This window comes from Acartia tonsa, chromosome 4 (genome assembly GCF_053477335.1).
Source record: "Acartia tonsa isolate MP-2025a chromosome 4, ASM5347733v1, whole genome shotgun sequence".
Lineage (NCBI taxonomy): Eukaryota > Metazoa > Arthropoda > Copepoda > Calanoida > Acartiidae > Acartia > Acartia tonsa.
The window spans coordinates 45,424,977-45,448,856 of record NC_137263.1 but is presented as its reverse complement, the minus strand read 5'-3'; the positions used below and the strand labels follow the sequence as shown (position 1 = coordinate 45,448,856).

General features: G+C 30.6%; 1 protein-coding gene across 1 annotated transcript; it reads left to right on the top strand.

The window, feature by feature from the left end:
• The first annotated feature begins 8,449 nt into the window (after nt 1-8,449).
• Nucleotides 8,450-23,746, top strand: LOC145315491 (uncharacterized). The gene is made up of 4 exons (XM_080155472.1): nt 8,450-8,555; nt 22,831-22,999; nt 23,320-23,499; nt 23,724-23,746. Exons 1-4 carry the CDS (start codon nt 8,550-8,552, stop codon nt 23,744-23,746), a joined length of 378 nt encoding a protein of 125 aa, XP_080011598.1. The 5' UTR covers nt 8,450-8,549.
• Nucleotides 23,747-23,880: the final 134 nt, after the last annotated feature.

The window sequence follows — 23,880 nt, the reverse complement described above, 5'->3', positions numbered from 1 at the left end:
CTACACTGTATAATTGCAAATTATTTTGGTAAAATTTTTACTTTTAAAAATAATAACCCTTTCTAAAATTGAAATTGAGCGGCTAGTGTAAATGAATCACTTTAATCTATAATATAATATGTCTGTATGTCATTTTTTTATGTCGGTCTGAAGCTCGAGATCTCATCAACCGCATGACCGAGTGGGTTGTATTTCTCAGAAAATATAACTCTCATGTTTTATACTATTTTCTTTAGATGAGGTACATATATGTTAACCAAAAAAAAATATAAAAAAGATGTAATTTTTTTTCAAAAGTTTTAACGTGAATAATGACATATTCATAATGTTACAAAACTTATTTAACAAATAAGGAAATGTGCAGAGAGAGAAGGGAGACAATGAATGGGCTGTTTATTACACTATTCTTCAAAGTTTTATAAAAACGTTTTCTTATTCGTTAGATTAAAAACTTTTGGGATTTTTAGTGAATTTTGATTGGTTAGTTTATTAGGTTGAGTGTTCAAGAGTTTCAAACAACAATAATGGTAATTTTTTATGTTAAAATAAAAAAAGTGCATCATTTATCGATCATTGTCTCACCCCTTTTGATCCCTGGAAAAGTGGATTGTAGAGTTGCTATGTATCTAAAACTTAAACTGTACTTATATGATGAAAAGCAATAAAACACTAGCTGTTAAAACCAATGAATTATCTCATCAATAATTTTTTTAAACCAGTACATATCATAAAAATATTTAAAATATATCACTTCAACTTTTAATCTAATTTTTATTCGCAAAGCTTACATATAATTCCATATGTTCGTCTATCAATCTGTTTATCTGTCAGAAACGATTTGGAGAACAGGTTTTCTTGGCTGTTGTAAAACTTTTGGAAGTATTTAGTTTTAAAATAACATGTTTAGGTATTTATTTGCAGAAATTTCACTGGTTAAAAATTTATTAAAATGATTAAGTATGTGTTAGAGGGATATAAATAAGTATATTGAAAAAAAACATTAGCAATAAAAAGCTAACATGGGTGGCAATATCGATAATTAGCAAAGCTAAAAAAGAACAGTAAAGCAAATGAAAGAAAATATTAGTAAGATATGTTATACGAATCTTTACACAAAATTTTAGAATTTATCTTTAATTGCAGATGAGTAGTATTTTAGAGCACTACCGATATACCTACAGACAAAGATTAGGTGTGCATTGGCTTGCAGGAAGGGGTAACATAAACATCATTGAAATTAAAATAGCAGACCACAAAAACAGAGAAACACAACCAGGTGGAGGCTCAGCTATTCGTTTTTCTGCAAAAATATCTCTGAAAAAAAAATTCTAAACGTATCCAATTTTTTATTTGGTTGATTTTTTCTCCGCAAAATCAATTATTGTGGTAAAACATCACAGCAAGGTATTTTTTAATTTTTTTTTATGTTAAGATTTTTAAAGCAAAAATTAAATGAGGTCGGTGTGTACCTTTTTCTTCTCTTTTATAAAGGAAATCTTTTATATAAAAAAATGGTAGGCCCGTCCGTCTACCCGTAGTCCTAACCCATTTCAATCTTGGCATAATGATTATTGCAACTGTAAGGTACATTTAAAAGAGCGTAGCAGAAAGTTCATATGTAGACACATTTTAAACATGCAGATTTTTTTTACCAAAGCAAATTATTGTTATCCTATTTATCTGATTTTTGGTATAATGATGTCTAGGGCGATTATGACCAAGTCTTATATATGTATTTTTCTCGTTCTGATTTGTTGAACTTCTTTTATAATTCTTGTTTAACAAAAAATTGTAAATATTAAGCTTTTAATTTATTTTACATACAAACTGGCAGAAAATGCTACAGAGAAGCTGCTTCACCCTGCTTTATTAGTTGTTTTCTGTTAATTAACAAGCTTAGCAATTATAATTTTGTCTTAGAAATAAAAACAAACATATTTAATAACATGTACAAGGATAGCAAAATCAATAAAGTATTAATTTCAGATATAAGGACAAACCAACATCAACAACAGAAATTATCTGCGCTTTTTATATTAATTGAATAAGTTGTAAAAGAGTTAAATATATTCAATTATTAAACACTAGCTGCTACGGTCCCCCTAGTAAGGATGGTGGTTCCTTCCCCCAAAACAGTTATAAACCTTCCCTTGACCTACGAAAGCTACATTTTAAAGCAGAACCATGTCGATAGATATTCACATCCTGTAAATTTTATAAGGTTGATCTGAACAAATGGACTTTCTAGTATTGGATATAGAGTTTTTAAACATTTCGGGAATAGTCCCTTTCGTGGCAATTAAGGGGCGATTCGTCGTATTTTTAAAATGGCTTTTGATATATGAATTTAGGTTAGATTAGGTTATATTGGGTTATGTGATTGCCCCACAGGGTTAAGCAATTGGCCCGGCAGGGTTAGAGTCCCCGCAGGGGCTAGTAATATGAGAAAAGCTACTGTGAAAAAAACGAAGAATCGCCCCTTAAGGAGCGTTGCCACGAAAGGGAATATACCCAACATTTCTTATACAAGGTATTAAATATTTCTAACATTCCTAAATTAACGATAAAAGCTGTCTATTTAACAAACGCATTGAAACACCAGAAATGTTGAAAACCTACGCTTTAAACAAAACAAAAAAGTAAATAAATTATAAAATTAATTACTTTTTTAATAATCTTAAAATTTAAATAAGATGTTTGATTATATGTAATAAGGCACTTGTGGTTTAACTTCAAACATTAAAAGGAAACTATTAGATATAAGTTTTTTTTATGCGAGAATAATGTCAATTGTTTTGCAAATAATGTGTCTATAAGGTTAAGTTATGTATAGATTATATTTTATCATTACAGAAATCTTCTGACAATATTTTCGATTGATAAAGCAGTGTTTAAATGCCTGTTTCATATAATGGAGATATAAAACCCTAAAAATAAATGTATTTAGTATAACCCAGACAGTTACATAGGTCCAGTGTTGGGGAACTTTTCGTCTGCTTGCAAATTGCTTTCTGCTCTTTTGTATCGACTTGGCTGTGTTAATATCTGCGACGCTATTGGATGATACTCAAATACCCAATTGAAAGTTGGCACAGGGTTACGGGTTGGGGACATACAGTCATTTACCTTCTATTGTTTTACTTTAATACCCTAAATATTGAAGAGGTTTGCATTAAAATTTAATCAATCCTAACCTATTTTCTATTTAATATCAGTCTAAAAATTGGAAGATAAAGTTTTGTAGTATCCATTTATACAAAGACAGAGCAGTTAGTCAGATTATATTACCTTTAAATTCCTACTCATGAAAATTTAAATCAAATAAATATTTTATTTGTCAACCCAATTTTTATTTTAGTTAAAAAAGCAAATTTTATAAAAAAAAAATTGGGAGAGGGGTAATGTTTTCTAGGGGCGATTTTTGTTGAAAGAGTGGTGGTTAATATCCCAAAGTTAGTTATAAACCTTTCCATTACCTATGAAAAGCTACACAGTAAAGAAGAACATTACTAGTTCAGCGTTTAGCAAGATCCTTCGGTACTTAAACACAAACATGTTACAAAATTTCAGGCATGTCAAAAATATTTTGTCAATGGAATAGTTTAGTTTGAATTTAGGAGAATTTTTTGCTAAGTAATTTTTATTATGACAGTGGTTAAAATGTTTATGTATGTTATTTTGGTTTGTGTGTGTGTGTGTGTGTGTGTGTGTGTGTGTGTGTGTGTGCGTGTAGTGTGTGTGTGTGTGTTTGTGTGTGTGAGGGAATTGAATAATATACATATTAATCACATCTTGAAAAGTCCCCCTACTAGGACCAAAGGGATAAGCTATAAGAAAAAGAAAAAATATAAAGGCATTTACTCCTCGAGCCCCAAACATTAAAGTTGTCTGTTTTTCTAATACAGAATATCAACTAAAACCATCATATAGGACCATTTGGAAGCTGTCCTGAAAATCAAAATACGATTATAATTGCTGTGATTCTTTCTTGTACTGGAGCATGAATAAATACCTTTTTTATATTTTAGGAAGTTAAAATCAATTAAGCTTTATTTTATATTTAATAATTTTTTATAAGTTCCCTTAATTCTTGAAAATGTTGAATAAAGTTCTCAAGGAAGAAGATCATATGAATACCCCCCCCCCCCCCCTCCCCCCTACCAGTTTCAGTGACCAAAACCACCTTCTTCCTGTCATGCTTATGTGACACAAGGGGGGACAAATAGATAAGCCATCCCCAGGGCGATCCTCCCCACTGCTAAATATTAATAAAAGTATGATATGAATTTATGTTATACAGTGTGACTTTTTGTCTTTGTCATATAAAATCCTTTAATATAAAGTAGTAAGATCTTTTGTCTCTAACTTAAGATTTTGATAACTATTGAACCAATTGAGTCTTTACTTTGAGGTAAGCTTTATATATGTCCCGGGAAGGGTTTAGACCATTTATTTAATTTTTAGATTTAAGTCTTTGGATGATTTTTTTTACTTTTTTTCTAATGCAGAATCCTTACTCTTATTATTACAGACCCTATATATGCTAGGGGCGCAGCCGCTAGTAGAGAAGTTCAAAATTATTTGATAACACTAAAACAAGGACAGTAATAGTCCAAAAGAAGCGTTAGGCAAAAAGGCAAACAAACTTTGGAAAAAAACACGACATTTTACCCACTAGAAAATATTCCTAAAACCTTAATTTTAAAAAATGTTGATCATTAAAAGATTTGTTTTTACTTTACAAATCCTTTATTCGTAGAATTGTCCTATGGATTTCAAACTTTAGAAAGTAATTCCTATAATAGTTATAGATTCGATTTGGAAAGCGTAACAACTCTAAACTCGTTACTAAAAAGTCCGTACGTCCATTTAAAACATGCTATTGTGTGATAATTATCCTAATTATCTGATTTTTAGAATAATGATTCCTAGGACTAAAAAGTACAATAATATAAGTGAAGCATCTTTATAATCAAATCCTAAAAATGAAAGTATGTCTTTTTAATGTTTCTTGTATCGCAATTTTGCCACAAATATATGTACAATTTTGTTTAGACTTCTTATTAAGTTCTGACACTCTATAAAATTTATTTTTTTCTTTCTGATTTTAGAGCTTTTCTTACATGGATGTTGTCATCCTTATTTCAAAATACTTGTATAAAGGTAAAGGTTGAATAAAACTATATTGATTTTTATCTAAATGCTTCCTTTCTTGAGTTAAAATATAGCATTACTTTTTGACCACACTGTACACTGAACAGGCTCTTTTTTTCTGTTTCCCCTGTAAAAAGTGTTTCTATTCACCACCTCGGCACAAAAATGGTTACCAGGCAAAACAACACAAATCATACTTTTTCATTGAAAAAAAAAAAAATGATTAAAGATTTTTTTGGTATACTGTAATCAAGATTATTGGTCCTTAATGTGCCAATGAAAAAAAAATATCCTTTACATTAGATGTTAGCGAAGGTCACTTAAAATTACTTTACTATTTTTAGATTTGCGCTAATGATAAGCATTTTTTAACAGTTTTTGATGAACATGAAAAAACTTAGCGTGTGTGGGAATATGTAAATATTGTTTTTCTTCAAATAATCAGTGTTCGTACGATCTATTTAAATGGTACGATCCCTCGAACTAATGAGTGGACCAAAAATTCCCTTTCCTTATTTTCAGGCCATGCGACTAACTCCACCTTGCAGGCCCTAGTTCCCATGAGGCATAGGACCTCCAAATCATACGCTGCCTAACCTTTAAAAAAAACTATTTTTCTTTGGTTGATGTAAAAATGTTGCAATTCTTATTTTAATTTTCATGAACTTAAAAAAACATCAATTTTAGTAATAAAGATTTTGGTTAAAGCATGAACAAAAACTTTTTTTTAAAAAGCGAAGCTTATCTTTTATGAGGGTCGGGTCGTTTGTCCATATGTATCTGATAGCTCTTACCGTTAATTTAGGCATGTTAGAATTGCTCTATCGATTTCAGACTGATTCCTTAATAGTTATGTACGTTTAGAAAGCGTAGCAGCTATATATTCTTAACAGAATGTTCGTACATCCATCTAAAACATGTTTTGTTTACCATATAATTTGTTAGAAAATAATCACATTATTATTCAATCCATACATTACTCAGCTTTGAATATTAGAAAATCTGAAGGATAATGCTAGATTTGAATACTTGTATCGTTCAAAAATTTCCTGGATGAATCAAATGTGATAAATATATAAACAAAAGTTTTGTTTGACGGATAATTTTATCTGAGGACTATCTAGGGTATTAAATGTATTGTTTAATATTTAGATAGACTGTGTGAAATTATATATAATTCATATCTTCATTATATTAAACGAATATGAATACAAAAATGCAAATTTTAAAGTAATCATAATAAATGCATAAAGAGTAAAATTTACAAATAAAGATAAACAATGATGACAACATCCATTAAAGTAGAGCTCTGAAACGGTAAGACAGACGAATATTAATACTTGTAGAGTGTCACAACTACATAAGCAGAATATAAATTAATAAGTGTAGACAAAATTATAGGTAAATTTGTTGCAAAACTTCTGAAATACAGGATACTGTTCAAGGACATACTTACATTTTTAGGACTTGATTATAGAGATGCTTCGCTTATAACATTGTATTTTGTTGTCCTAGGGGAATTCCAAAACTCAGATGAATAGGACAATTATATAACATAAACTTGGTTAAAAAATCAACATGTTTTTAATGGACATTCGGGAAGCAATTATAGAATTGCTACGTTTTCTTATTTGTACCTTACTACTACAGGAAATTTGAAATCGATAGGACAATTTTAGCATGCCTAATTTAACAATAAGCGCTGTTCGTTACGGACGGACGGACTGACCCTAATTATAGAAAAGCTTCGCTTTTAAAAAGAGGGAAAGAAGAAACTGTTGGACTTACTGATATTATATTTAACAGACAGACAAACTAAGCTATCATAAATACTTATGCTATATTGAAATTTTTTTTATTTTTTTACAAAAACACTTAATCCGGAGTTTATATGATTGTTTAATCATGTAATGAATATTATAAAATTATGTGTTTACAGTTACTCAACTATTAATTTGGACACTTAAGCTTATTTATGGTAACATAAATAATCGTTTTGGATATTCCTGAAGAATTATATTTCTGTAGCGTAGCAAGCTAATCTATACTTTTGATTTGTACTTATGTACGTAATTTATGTTTGTGCGTTTGTCAATGATGCAAGGTGTATTTTTTTATGAATAGGTTAATTTTCTTGAATTTTAATTAAAAGCGGCGATTTCCTCCATAAACAAACTTTTGTTAACAGCAAAATGCATTTTTGGGGCTTAATTTATGTTAGGTTAGGTAAAGTTAAGTGATTTTGATGTAGGAAGGAATCTAAAGGGATAAGACAATAGCCAATAAAATGATGTACATCCCTAATGATGATACACAGAAATACCCCTTCTGTAGATTACAATTAGTGGTTAAAACGTTTGGACACAAACTAATGGACCAACCAACTAGACTGCATATATTCTAATAAGATATGTAACAGTCAGTCAGTCAGTGAACTAATCAGTGAGGGAAGAGGATACTTGTAGACATGTATAGACAAGTATCATAAGTAAAAAATAAAAAAAATCTTCTTTATAAATCTAAATGATTACACCTAAAAACAAATATTTATTAGCACCATCGGAAAATCTTAGTGGTAGAGTTGCCCCGCTTCTAAAAGAAGATACATCTCCACGACGAAAGCAAAGATGTATTAGCGACACATATGAAGCGTCGCATTCCCACGGATTAACCCCCCCCCCCCCCCGCCCCTATAACTGTTGACCAATGCCCATGTCTCCTCTTCTCCACTGATATGAATTACGATATTGCTTGATACAACAGTTTAAATCTCCGATATGGAGCTATTAGAAATATGCCGTCAGGCGGTTGTCCTCAAAGTACCTAGTCGAGTTTATAAACCTTCCACCTCTTATTTAAAAATAAATTGAAAACAAGAAAAGGGGGGAATGTCTTTTTCACTTTAGGTTTTGTTAAGTGAGATTATTTTTGGTAGCCTCGAATGAAGGGTTAGGTGTCCCACGGGTTTTAGGCAAGGAAAAAAATTTCGGTAATGAATGTATATGTATAGATTAGATAAGTTTATGATATGAAAATTTACAATCAATATACAATTAGAAAAAAGTATGCATGATCTTAGTAGCTCTAATCGTAGAAAACACATCTTCAATCTCCCCCCATCCCCTTTCTCAGCCATCATTAACACCCTCTCATATTAATCTCTGAGAGGTGGAAGCCCACACTCCCCCTTTCTCCAACACATTTGGAGATAGTCTGGGAGCCTGTAAAGATGAGAGGTGGGGCCCCCTTCCCTCCCAAACGTCTGGGAGACAATAAAGATGAGGGGTGGGTGCTACTCACCCTCTTCCAAAATGTCTGATAGCCTGTGAAGATGAGTGTCCAGCGGCCACAGTCGGTATGTGAGAAGGGGTTCTGCAACACATCAGTTCCCTAGCATGAAGGTGAAATAATAATTAGGATTTTAATTATTTTGGGTTTTGATTAATATTATAATTGGTTTTGCCCATAATTGCAATGGTTTTAGTAAATAGATAGTGAAATTTAAAAAATAAAAAAAATTAAATAAATGCATATACATATAATTAAGAGTTTTAAAGACTAATTGCAGAAGAAATAATAATAGTAACAGGATCTCTGTCTATCTGTCTGTACCGAAGGTTCTCGCTAACCGCTGAACCGATATGGTTCTTCTTTACAATGTAGCTTCTCAATGGTCCTGGGAAGGTTTATATTTTCAGGGGGGGGGGGGGGGGGGAGGATTTTACAATTTTAAATCTTTAATGATAAAATTAGAAACGAAAATGATATTACTTAAAAATATAACTAGGCACCTTTATGATTTCATTGGATTCGCTTTAGGCCGTTTATTGGCTAAAATTTAGGTTTACGTTTTTATCATTGTTGTTCTAAAGATATTAGGAAACCTGCAACCTATTTCATCAATAGAACAAAGAATCTTTAACTTAATTGTATAAAACTTTCAATATTTCTTTCCACCTATGCTGTCAAATTTCATAGAAAAAAATATTAAATCGTTTGCATTGAATTCAATATGTTTTTTTAAATGTTGATTTACAAGAAGCGTAGTCATTCTATAATCCATTACCTCCATTAAAGAAATTTGTCTTTCATATTTCTGAAAAGACCAGAGTTCTTATATCTATTTTGGAATTTGTGTTTTATAATCTTGGCCAAGCTTGCATGGAAGCAAAAAAAGACATGGTGATAATTCTGGGTCCCATTTTGTAAGCTACATAATTTGAACACATCAATTTTCCTTGAGTTATAAAAGAATAGTTTATTAGGGTTAGGTCTTAATGCACTAATTCAACTTTTAGAAGCAGCATCTTCTTGGTCATTTGCCTTTGCACTAAGCTATCTTGCTTTTGTTCTCGGACTATTAGGTATCTGTCCGCAAAATAAACTACTTTAGCAATTAAAACAAAGGAGTTTGGAAAATGTAGATTGGTAAAATCTAATAAAACATATGTATATACTATATACATATATCGATGAAGGATTACCTAAGATTAGAAATATATCTATCTCAGAGATATTTTTTTGTCTGTAGTTTAAGATTTAACTTAACTACTGAACCGATTGAATTCCCCATTTGAGGGAAGCTTCACATGTATCCCGGGATGATTATAGGCTATTCTATCTTTATATTTAACTCCTGGGATGGTATTAGGCTATTATTTGCTTTTTCATACCCTTCGAATACATGTCCCATAGATGCTATTGGCGCAACCGCTTGTGTGATTTAAACTATAAATTATTGTCATTTTAATTGATTTGGCTCCGCTATTCATGGACTTAATTTTTTTATTGCTTGTTTGTGTAAAAAAGTGTGTGTGTGATGAATGCAAAAAGGTAGAGAATATTAAACAAAAACAATTTAATCCATATGAATCATTATAGTAATATGTTATTTCATTCGACTGTGTATACTAAAAAGGTTTCCTAAGGAATATTTCTCTTAGGGACTTATTCCTCCAAGAAATAGCATAAAACATGTCCTTAAAACATTATCTTAGGTTTCTTGAAAAATGCACAAAATTAGCATAACTTAAAATTTTGACAGACCAACAGACAGACACTTCAATCTCAAATAGAATAGTATTGGCTAGTTTTTCCCAAATCACTTTTTTTTCTTCAATATTTTTTTATAAAGTGCGAGGGCTTATACAAATGCTTCGCAACTTTAAAAATGCTTCAAATCACCCATACATTTTTCCCATACATATTCTAACAAATAGAAAAAAATTGGATAAACAGTCTTTTAAGATTATATGTTTATTAAAAGCGAAACTGCTCTGAAATTAAGGTTGTCTGTAATTTTTTTTTGTAAATAAATGCTTAGCAAGTGTTTTCAAATAAAATTGTTTAAGGTGATTTTAATTTTGCAAGCGCTGAATTTTTTAGTCTAAAAATGTATGTACGTCCATTTAAAACATTTTATTTCAGTCAGGAATGTTTTTTTTTTTATACTAGTAAATTATCTTGATTTAACTAACCGTAAAGCTTTAGATACAAATGAATATGTTCATTCTTGTTAAAGTTCTCATTAATCAATACAGTGTATAGTTGATTTTATGAATTGTGTCATTATTGTTAATAGTTTAGAGATAGCTTATTGTTAACTTCTAAACAAGTGAATGAAGTGGGGGGGGGGGGGGGGGATTTATTATAAGCATGATATCTCATTCGTTTGTTTAAAATTTTGGGTACTTTCATCAAATCTTAAGGTTTGGCTAAAAAAGTAGTATTCAAACTTTTCCGCCAATAATTTTAATCTATAGAAGGACTAATTAGGTTTTAATGGTCATATCCCATAAGATCACTGTATTAAAATGTATAATTTGCACGATATTAGTTGTTTGCGGATACGTAAATTATAAAGGAGGTCAAGCCAATGATTTTGGTTTAGAACTGGTTTTATTGCAAATGAAAAGAAGTGGATATTTGACACGAAGAAAAAAATATATTACTTTATACAAGGCAATTAAAAGTTAGATTAAACAAGGATGGCAAGATCAGTTAGAGCAATTTGATGTTTATCTACAGTTGCTTGGACTGAATAATTCACAATTTTATTTCAAGACATATTTCTAAAAGTGCAAAACAGATTGTCTAATAATCCTATGAAACCTGGAGGATGAGGAATTTTTTTACAACCCCCTTAAACCAAAATCGAGGGGTTATAGGGAGGTCGGGTGTATAATAGACAAAGATTCAATCAAGCGTTTCTGAATTTGTAAATAGACGAGTGAAGAGAGCAATTTTTTAAACATTCTCCTTAAATTAGCCAGGGTGTTGGGTACACCCCCTACCCTCACTTTATGCATGCCTCTTATCCTAACACATATTAATTTGATATGAAAAGGCTAAAAATCAAAGATGCCCTATGGTAATAATTAAAAAGTATTTACCTTTTCAAGATTGTTACTTTTTGTTAAAGGAATCATTATGCAAAGTTTAAATATAAATTATAATTAATGATTAATTTGTTTAAAAGTCAGAGCTATCGGAGGCTCGGACGAATTTAGGAAAATCTTCGTTTTCAAGAAGAAAAAAGGTTATTAGCTCACATGTGTAAATCATATCAAAATTAAGTGTAACTACAAAACAACAAACGTTTGGACAATAAACAATCTTGGTGTTTAATACCATTTAAAGACCGTTTTTACGGAACCATAAACCATATTAATTTATTTCAAAAAATTCAATAAAAAAATAATCTTTTTAAGAAAGTAATAACTTGTAATTTTAAAAAAATATGTTCCTTCTAAAAAAAGGAATTATAAGAGAGTGGAGATGGGTAGTTAATTTCTCAATACAAACCTCTCAGGGGTATAACCTCCTTCTTTGCAAACTAGCATGAAACATGACTAAGATAAATACTAAGCTTTCCTGAAATGTTTAGACCAACCTATAGTTTCTAAAAGTTTACAGTAAACACATAGACATCCAGCTACTGTTGGTTTTTATCTTATTTAAGAAAGCTTCCCTAAAAACTATAGTTAGATTGTTCCTTCCACTTTAGAGGAAAGGCAGACACACATCCTGCTACTTTAAACCTTAAAAACATATTGGCGGAAAAGTATGCACATCCCTTTTATGGTCTAGACAATTGATGTGAGTTTTTTTAATACAAAAAAATACTTTGCAATTCTAATATTTGGATTCGCATGAAATAACAGAAGAATCTGTGGAAAGATCCATTAATTTACTTTTAGACTCCCCCAAATCCAAACCGCTTTAATTATTTTTATTTTGTAGATTTTCTTTGTGTTAGGTTACCCTGTCAAAATAAACGCGGCATTAGAGTAATTGATAACGTGTCGGCTTGCTGTCGGGGAGAAACCAGAGACTATAAAATTGTACCTAATGCTGCTATAATAGGCTGGTGATGTCAATATAAAGATTAGGGAGAATGAGTTGGCCCTTAAAAAGGAGCAAGGCAAATAGATTTTAAAATATGGTATTTGTTAGGGGGTTACTAATTGACAACTTTTGGTTTAAGGAAAAGTACCAAAGAATTTTTATAATCATGTGATATGTATTTAATATGTAATTCATTTGTTTTAATTAGCGAAGCCACTCTTTAATCAACTTATACGGATTATGGTCAGTTGTTGTAATTTTTAAAAATATTAAAACTGTTTCAGTATATGTAGGTTAAGCTGATTTTTAATGAAAATAGCCTAAAACCTTGAAGGATCAATATAAACCGTCCATTAAAGTTATAGACTATTGATATTACCGTTTACAAGATAATTCTGAAAATACATGCATCAAGACCTTTATACATCCAGCTACTTTAGTATATTAGAGAAAATTTAATGGAGTTTTCCATATGGAAAAAGAATGTTTCTCTAAGGCGTTTTCAAAAAACATTTGGTCGTGGAAAGTAGATTAAAACCTTCTTAATATCCAATTATACCCTATGACTTTTGATCTTAAAATCATAAAATACTTTTTATTCTTACTCTTCCTATGAATTTAGATTTTACTTGATTTTAGGAATAACGTTTTCTCGTATTCATTCGAATCCGGTGGATAGGAACCGGTTCTCATCCATACGAAAAAACTATGTCTAGCATCGTATTATATCCAGCTTTCTACGAATATAAAAATGTACAATCATAAGATTAAAACCAGTTTTTTTAGCCGGTGCCTTTGGCACCTCGGGGCTAAAAAAACTAGTAGTAAATATAAAGTAGTAAGACGTCTAAATATCCAAGGACATTTGGCTGTTTATTGTACTAGTCCCTAAAATTTTATAATAACGTTTTCTTATACGTTGGCTCAATAACTTTGGGAACTTTCACTTTTAATTGGTTTGTTCAATAAGTTGAGTGTTCCTACGTTTTAATCACTAATTGTAATCTAGAGAATGGGTAATTTAAGAATAATCATTGGGGATGTACATAAATTTGTAGGCCATTGTCTTATCCCGATAGAGATCCCTAATAAATACTTAACTTATTGCTTGTATTCTACTTCTAAAGAAATTTACCTACTAGTCACATCATTGTTTTGAGACAATGTAACATAATTAGAAGTTCCCAGCAAATAAAAAAGTACTCCTTACATTGATTTAAGTTATTGGTTGAAAAAATTTTATACTGATAGTTTTTTTAAATTTCAATATTTAGCGAATGAGATAAAGTGTTTATGACACTTTGGGGACATGTATAATCGAAGTCGCCTCACTCCCTTTAAAAAGGGGGGGGGGGGGGTTAATGCTACCAACTTGTAATCAATGATTAAATGGCACTTAGAATTCGAATTTCGATCTGAAATTTTTCATGAGCAATCCTTGGTAGGTATATTTTCCCGAAATCGAACAAAAAAAGTTGGAAAAGTAACGGCTGGCGGCTCAGCCGTTTAGCCGTTTAGTCGTTTTTTGCCTATTTTCAGGGCAAATTCATCATTAATAATTACATAGGAATCAACTTTTTAAAGGCGAAGCTTTTCTATAATTAGGGTCGGTCCGTCCGTACGTCCGTACGTCCTTACGTCCGTCCGTAACGGATAGCTTTTTTCGTTAATTTAGACATGTTAGAATTGTCCTATCGATTTCAAATTTTGCATGGTGATTCCTTTAGTATTTATGTACGACTTAGAAAGCGTAACAACGCTATAATCATTACCAAAATGTCCGTACGTCCATTTTAAACATGTTGATTTTTTTTACATTTTTAAATAGTTTTTTTCGTTAATTTAGGCATGTTAGAATTGTCCTATCGATTTCAAATTTTGCATGGTGATTCCTGTAATAGTAAGGTACGAGTTAGAAAGCGTAGCAACTCTATAATCATTACCAGAATGTCCGTACGTCCATTTTAAACATGTTGATTTTTTTTACATTTTTAACAACAAATTTGTATGTGACCTAATTATTTGATTGGTCTGATTTTTGGTATACTGATTCCTGGGACAACAAAGTACAATATTATAAGCGAAGCAACTCTATAATAAAGTCCTAAAAATGTAAGTATGTCCATAATCATTATCCTGTATCAAGCAGTTTTTCAACAAATTTACTTACAACTTTGCTTTGACTCTTATACATTCGCATTCTGATTATTCAGTTCTGACATTACACAAGTGTTAATGTCCGTTTGTCCTACCGTTTCAGAGCTTCGCTTTTATGGATCATTTTATGTCATCCTTGTTAAAACACAATTTTGGTTTAATTCATGTTAAATGATAGAAATAACCATTTTTTAAATTTCTAGTTCCAACAGCTACCGGCTAGAACCGTTTGATAAGGTTTTTGAGCGACAAAAAGTATTATGTGGAGATAAATTTCGTGACTAATTTGCTCCTAAAATGGCAGAACGGCTTAACCGCCAGCCGTTAGCCGTTACTTTTCCAACTTTTTTTTTGATTTAGGAAAAATAGACCTAACAAGGATTATTCATGCAAAATTTCAGATCGAAATTCGAATTCTAAGTGCCATTTAATCATTGATTACGAGATGGTTGCATTACAACCCCCCCCCCCCCTTTACTTTTATCTATCAATGCTTCTCTTTAGTCATTGGTTACTGTTATAATAATGTAGTGATCCTAAGAACTAATTAAAATTAATTCTATTCTAAATTCTTAAAACTCTATAATTGTTCTTTAAACACATTAAATATTTTTTTTGGCAATTTCTCTTTTATTAGAGTGAACCAGAAAGAAGTAAAAAGTATTAAGGATGTTTTTTAGTTGTTAATTTATTAACATTATCCTTGGAACACCACAAGGAGGCCCAAGCGCCGATACTCTATTTAATATTTTACATCATATATTTCCTTCTGTACTTGATTCTATAGTTTTTCATCATATCTCTTTGAAAATAAGTAAAAAAATTTTAAAATCTTTAGCATTTGCTGACGATACTTGGAGGTTTTATTGTATTCGATTCTCGAGGGATATTGAAAAACTATATTGCATGCTAAATGAATTAGAAAATAGTTCTGGTTTAAAAATAAACTTCTCTAAAACTAAAATTCTCGTCCATGGTACAATCCCACCAAATCTTAGCAAAATAGGAACTATTCAATCTAGCCTTAAACATTTGGGTATCCATTTATCATTTGATATGAAAAATGCTGCCCAAATCACTTATGATGAATTATTGAATAATTTGAACAAAAAAGCAAAGTTTCTTCCCCTTAGAAATAGTTACAATATCTTCAAACGACGTAATCTTTGCATGTCTTTACTTAATTCAATGTGTTTCCATATTTTTCGTGTTTACTGTCCTAATATTGAACAAATAAAAAAACTATGGAATATCATTTCTAAATTCTTGTGGTCTAATAAATCTATGGATGGTATATCACATCGTTTCAAAGTCTCAGAAAAAAGAATTGAACTTGATTTTGTCAATGGAGGATTAAAATTTTTAAAACCAGAAAATCAAAGTTTATCTATTTTTATTCCCAGTTTACTTAACACTCTACATCATGCTTTTATTTATCCAAATTCAATTCTAGGAATTATTTTTCGTCACAAACATGTAGATTTAAATAACCTGTTAAGTAACTTTGGTTACTCTACTTTTCTTCAAAATAAGAACTCCATTAAATCGATATACCCTAACTGTAATGATAGATATTTTAATCAAATTATATCATTTTTAAAAGATTTGGAAACTAATAAAAACACTTGTTTAAAAATTTCATTAACCTCTACTTCTATGCTTAAACACAAATTATCATCAAATGAAATTTCCCTTCTTAAACAAAATAATATCATTACAGTTGCAAATATTTTTGACCACAGAATAATTGGAGATAGAATTATCATACTTCCTACTCTACATACTAAAATAACAAATAACCCTGCATGTACTACTCTAGTTAATAAATTAAATGTTTTGAAATCTATTGCATCCCACTTTCCAGTAGTCACCAAAAAAGAGTTTATGAATTTAGGAAAACCCCTCATTAACCTAAACAATTTTAATCCACAAATATTTTCTCTTCACTTCAAAATCATGTTAAGAAATAAATTCAAAAAACAACATCCTGCAATAAAAACTCGTTTGAGAGATGGTCTATTTTTCCCTGACACTGAGTCTTTTGAATTGAGTTTCAATAAATTATTCTCTCTTCCTCTACCCCTATATTTTAAAAGTTTCTTTTTTGAACAAATATGCCGCACTCTTGTATCAAAACGAAAACTAGGTCTTTTTGGTCATAGTGACTCTACCAAATGTAATCTATGTAATGTAGAAAGTAGTATAGAACATTCATTATTTTTTTGCCTTTACCCAAAATTCTTTATAAATGCACTTGCTTTATATTTAGACTATTATTTTAATAATGACACCCCTGAATTCATTTATCTCAAAGAAAATTTTTATCTTTTTAATGTTTGGTACCCTATATTTGCTAAAAATGAAATATTTTTTCAACTATCATTGCTAATTCTAATTGCCAAAGATCGCTCATTAAAAATTAGTAAAGATGAATGTTTATCAAGATGGACCATTCTAAACTGTTTCTCTCAATCATTGTTTGTTGTAAAATCTGCTTTATCAATTTTAAATAATATGGGTCTAAATTCTGATTTTCTTAATGATTTTCTTGAGTTTCTTTTAAAACAAAAAAATAATATCTCATACTTCAAATGTACATGATTTATATTCCGTAATTCGTAATTTATCTATTATTAACATTTAAAAATACATAAATTCATAGTTTGTTTCATGTTTAACTCGAAATAAATTATATAAAAACAAAAAACAACAGAAATGTATATAATACAAAAGGGTAGGGGATAAGGCCCTTCATGATGAGAGCTTCCCGTTAGGACAAAAAAGTGTGTTGAAGTTTGTTTTCAAAACGAGGATAAGGGTGGGTGGGAATTAGTGTTCTACTCGTCGTTTCAAGGAACTTTATAGATTTTTAAAAAATGGAGCTCTTTTATAAATAAGGTCTCTCTGTCCTTATGTCCGTAACGGTTAATTCAGACATTTTATAAATTTACCCAACTTTATAATCGTTACCAGAAATTCCGTATGTCCATTTAAAACATGTTCAATTTTTTTTACTTTTTAACAACAATTTTTCATGTGATATAGTTATTCTGTATATCTGATTTTTGGAATACTGATTTATGGGACAACACAGTACAATATTATAAGCGAAGTCCTAAAAATGTAAGTGTGTCCATAACAGTATCTTATATTTAAGCCGTTTTGGGACAAAATTATTAAAAATTAAAAACTTTATTCCGTCTTTTACATTCTGACACTCAATGTTCGTTTGTCCTACTATTTCAGAGATTCGCTTTTATGGATGCTGTCATCCTTGTTTCATGAAAAAAGTATTTATTAATATTCTGATGAAATTTACACCGAACATGCCCGCATTTTATATTCATCATTAGAACCAAAATAGAATTATGAATACACATATCAAAGGCATATGACAGGGATCTTCGGGGATAAGACAATGGTCTTTAACTTGATTGAGAAAGTGTCTATATGTTTTTTGGTACAATTTTTATTTTCAGTCCAATGTCCTCTCCCTCCCTAACCAATAGGCACAGGTTTTAGATGCTGGAGGGTTAAATATCTACTTTAAAGTTATCTAATCAGTGGCGTGCACAGAGATTCACCAGGAATTAAAAAAAAGGGGAATGAAGACCTACCCAATTTCAAATTTAAGGGGGGTGTTGACACACTCATACACTCGCCCCTTATCTAATCAATAGAACAATTTCATCATTCATCAATATTCACTATCCTTTATACACACAATACACCTCACTACTACCTACTACGGACATACGGACGAACATACCCTAATTGTAGAGAAGGTTGCAAACATGTCTATGTGATGATGCTTTGCTTTACGGTATGTGAAACTAAACACAGAAAAGATTTTAAGCAAATTTTGTTTAGCTTTTTTTGTTCGATCAAGAGGAAAATTGAGGCATATTATATTATGTATGAAAGGTGTTTTTTTCCATGGAAAAATGAAAAGTTTTACCTCAAAAATAAGATAAAAGATGAGAAAAACTGAATTTGTCAAACTCTAAATTTTATCCTAGCATTTTGTATGATGGTCGTTTAAATCTTAGCTGAATCACATATTTGGAGGATGTCTACAACTTTTCTATTATTTTTTTGGAGGATTTTTTAAAGAGGAAAAAATCTAATGGTAAAACATTCGTTATATATTTTATATAAATTTTGGCCAAAATAGATATCCTTTTTTTTCTGGTATTGTTTTTGTAAATTATGATATAATAATAATGTTATTTTTAGAGCAAAGCTGTTCTAGAATTCACTATTGGTTTCACAGTTAGTAAACAACTTTCAGCATTCAAGAATATTTGGATTTGTTTAAAACCAGGCTTATAGCTTTTACTTCTTCCCCTGTAGTAATTGCATGTCTATCTGCTAAAGTAGAAGGATGTATGTGTGTCTATCTAAATACAATTTTTCATATCTTCGTCTTTTACTTCGGATTTTTGATTTTTTAGCCTGTAAGTTTTAGAATAAAATTAAAAAACGTATTTTTGGGTTTGCTAATGTTTGATAATGACAGAACAGTAATCTTATTTTTACTCCAAAAGGCATCAGTTTTCATAAAAAGTAATCTTGTTTAATTCAGTTGTTAAGCTGCTTCGCTACTCATTATCCTTGTTTATTTATTTATATTCCATCATAAGAGCACCTCTATATTGATAAATTAATTTGTTGGTCAGTCACTTGGAACATAAAGTAATCATCTTTAAATCTTATAACACGTTATTAAAAGGACGCTATGATACATGTTTTTTTACAGTTAAGATTGGAGCCCAAGAATGTACTCAAGTTTAAAAAGTACTGGAACGTCTTTTTAAATTTGAAGCTTTTTTACGTGGGATTTTAACTTGTCTTGGCATATTTTATATTAATGAACACTATTTGTGCGTGTGTGTGTTTGTTTGACATATATATATTTGCAGTTTAACAAAATGATGACACCCATTTCATAAATGTGGGGTGAACGCCCCCCATCTCATCTTCCCTATAGTGGAAAGGGTCGAAGCCTCTAGTTAAAAAAAATAATGGAAAGAAAACAAAATTTCGGGTTTTGCCGTATTTTCACATGAACCTTTCTCCTATTTCTAGTCCCTGCAGAGGGCAATCATTAACTTTAACCTAACCTAAAATAACCTATATCAAAAGCTATTGTGAAAATAAGACAAAACACACTACTTCGTTTCCTTTCCATGATCCAAAATAATATATTTCATTTATACATGACAGTGACACTATAAATATAATTTAATTTTAAATGAAATTTATGTTATCATACACACCTCCTGCTTAAACATACACAAGCACTGCACACAGACAGACCTAATCACACATACATACACACACACACACACACACACAAACAAACAATTAGACTGACAAAGGTGAGTAAATTTAAAAAAATAACGTCTTCATTTTAGTCATATATCATTTACCACTAAAGCAAATTATTTTGGACAAGTTGGATAATTTCGGATAGATATTTCCAAACTGAGTCGTGGTTCTTACTGTCGGTGATGCGTAAGAAGAACTTCCTTATTTGTACAAATAGAATGTTGATATGCGAGTTAAGGGTCTGATTTTGTACAGTACAATGTACATATGATTTTTTTAGATTAAAAAAAATTGTTACTTATATGTTCAAAACAAAGATCTCTTTACATCCAATTTATAATTTAATTTAAAGAAGATTTTTAGTAAACTTGGTCTGCTGGGTAACTGTCATCCATAGGTCTTTGGGACAAAGTTCATGAAAAAGTTTGATTAGATATTTTGTAATTTTTATCAAAAAAACAGAATATATGTATAATTTTGGAACTAAATCAATCTCTTATTTCCAATTTTATTGGATAACTAAAAAATCCAAATATAAAATTAAAAAAGATCTTTGGTAGCTGTTAAATATTACAGATGAAAAAGAAAAAAAATTGCTAAATAATTTTTATCATTTTCCCATAACAACTAATTATTTTCTTTTTAATACAACCGTTAAAATAATTGTTAAAATCCGAAATTCCCCGCTGAAGAATGATGAACACTGAACTTTTTAAAAAGCAAAGTTATCATAGATTTAGGATAGGTCCGTCTCACCTTAACGTATAGCTTTGTACGTTTATTTGGGCATGAACAAATCGTCCTATTAAATAAAAATTTTGCATGTTAGTTTCTTTAACCAAGTATAATTTAGTATCTCTTTAATCTTTTCCAGAAAGTTGTCTGTTCTGAACAAATTGACCTGTTTTCTGAAAATTTTGTGATTCCCAAGACGATAATGCACATTATTATAATTGAAGCTTCTCTAGAATCAAGTCATAAAACGTCAGTGCGTTCATATTATGACTATTTAACTTTTTTATTTACATTTCTAAATACCTAAATGATTAAACGACATGAGGATATATTTGTTATATATCCGTTTGCCCGATTGTTTGATTTTTGAGCTCTGCTTTTATGGATGCTGTCATCCTTGATTTCCATACTTTTTCTTTTAGTGCAATTTATGTCATAATTTTGGACATTACACACTTCATAATTCACAGTAACAGGGATTTATTATTTACAGAAAAAAAAGCATAAAACTTTTCTATTATTATTATTACTAGCGGTTGCGCCCCTATTGCATATTCTAAGGGGTAGAAAAGGGCAACAAAATAGCCTTAAACCATCTAAAGACTTAAATATGAAAATAAAATAGCTTAGAACCATGCCAGAACCTATTTGAAATTTCCCTGAAAGGGAGAACTCAAAAGGTTCAGCTGTTATAGAAATCTTAAGCTACAGACAAAAAAACCGTACAATCTTTATATAATAAGGATATACAATATACATATATACATTGATTTTAAGTGCCAGAAAAAATAGACTGTAGACTACACTGGTACTCTATTCGTTGGTTAAAAACTTTGGAACTTTTAAAAAAAAATTTAAGGTTTTGTTCAAAATAAAAGTGTTTAAACATTTAAACCAACAATTTCAATCTACAGAAGGTGTAATTATTTTTATCTGTGAGGATAAACATCTTATCCATTGTCATATCCCTTAAGATCCTTGATTATTATAAGACATCCATACCTTATCAGGCTTTTTCATTGAGATTAATTTTTATCATCTAAATTCGACCAATTCTATTAATTTTTCTTCATATTATTAGTTTAGAAAAGTCTCTATCTATCTTATTCCTGGACTGTAACTGTTAATAATAAAGAGTGTGCAATGGGAAAGAGACATTCAATCTAAAAATTTTATATTTTAAGACAAAATCATTTTAAAAATTTATAGGGTAAAATTTTTTGTTAGGGTTTCCTGTACCTTACATAGTTAAGATTAAGTAAGCAGACGATCTTACGTTTAAACATATCCAGTTATAGAGCAACTATGCCTCTAAAAGCTTGAATATTAGGAATCTTAAAGTATAAGACAATGGACAATAAATGATGATATATCTTTGAAATTACCCATTCTGTAGATTAAAATTAATGGTTGAAAAGTTTGGAAACTTCTTATTTGAAACTATGCAATCAAAATGCATTAAAAGTTTTTGAGTCAAAGAAAAAGACAGCGTAATTGAAAAACTTTAGGTAACAGTATAATTAACATTCCAATGTACCCTCCCTTCCTGTTTTATATGTAGGTTAAAGGACACAAAAATATAATATGATTATATTACTGAAAATCTGTCTGTGTTCCCGAAGTGTGCAATGCTGTTAAGTTTTTCAATCTTGTACATTAATCTTTTTATATCAGTTTTTCAAAAGATAATGCAAAGAAAAGTTTACTAAGTACCTTTTCACCAAATATTAGTCAAATCCTAACAAAAATAAATGGTAAATAATCCTTTAATAATATACAACTAATCATCATTTCGCTTATCCTACGACAATTAAAAGAGAAAAAGAGTTTAAACGTATTTTACAATTTTATGACCCATAATAATTGACAGAGAATGATATAAAAGCACTGTTCAGAAATTACATTATTAGAACCTGAAAAACTTTGAGATCAAATATCTAAGCTTTAAATTTACCGAAAATGCATAATGTACGTAAAAGTGCTAGAAACTCGAATCAACGCGCGTTTCCTCTAGCCGTTGCACAATATAGTTTCTTGGCTAAACCAGATATGTTTGTCGGTCGTGTCCGACATGAACACAAAACTCACAACTAATATTTATTTTAGATATTTTTGTTCCTGGTAGGGTTGGTTCAGCTGTCGCCGGCTGACCCAATCGCCAACCTGTCCCCGTCCCCAACACGCACGCGCACGTCCACAACCTCGCCACCACCACCAACCTCTGCAGGAACCTCAACCACAGCCGAGCCCTCAACCATCACACCCTCCTTAACAGGCATGTAGTAGGCTTCAAAAGTAAATTCTTTGCATTATGGAAATTATGTGCTTTTACTTAAAAATAGTTTTTAACAACCGTGCGAACGAACAAATTTTTAGCCCCTAACTAAGTGGGGCCCTATCCCTACAGGGTAGTACGACTCGTAGGCTCCTCTGGTCTTTAGTTTACCTAACCTAACCTTTGAGCATCAAAATAAATTTTGGTACTTAGTTATTGGGGGCTGGGTGTTAGGAACCACTGGAAATTCCGTAATAAAGTAAAGATTATCAAGTAGATTTCGATTCTATTTTTTTGAAGCCTACAAAAATTGTTGTTAGTGATCACACCCACTTATCCTAAACCAATCAACAACTCCTTGTCCAATCCAACAGCTTCAGAAGATGCCGAAGCCGCCACAGCTGCTCCCGAGACTGAGGAAGCAGCTGTAACGGCTGTGGCAGATGAAGCTTTAGCCGCTACTGTCGGCTTTGTAAATAATTTTATTGATTCAGGAATGAGTTACATTTTTATTATGTATATTATCAAAACCCATAACTGCATAGCTACTGTATAATTTTATATCTATACGTCCGTTAAAATGATTAGCGGTCTGTCTGTAAAAGTTTGTCAGTCAGACTCAGTCCTTCCGTCTTAAGTCCGTCTATATGTCTAATTGTCTATGGTGAAAACGTGATTTTCTCGGCTGCTAATAGAGATAAACAAATGTTTTTTTTCTTTGCAGATTCTAATACATTGAACATATAGTCTAATTTTTGTTTGTTTGTTTGCAATGCTTAAAAAATGTTCTTGGTAGTTATTTATCTTACTATTAAAATAAGATTTTCCTTTTGTCTATTATGCTGCTCGTAATTAAACCGTCCTTGTTTAAAAAGCATTGC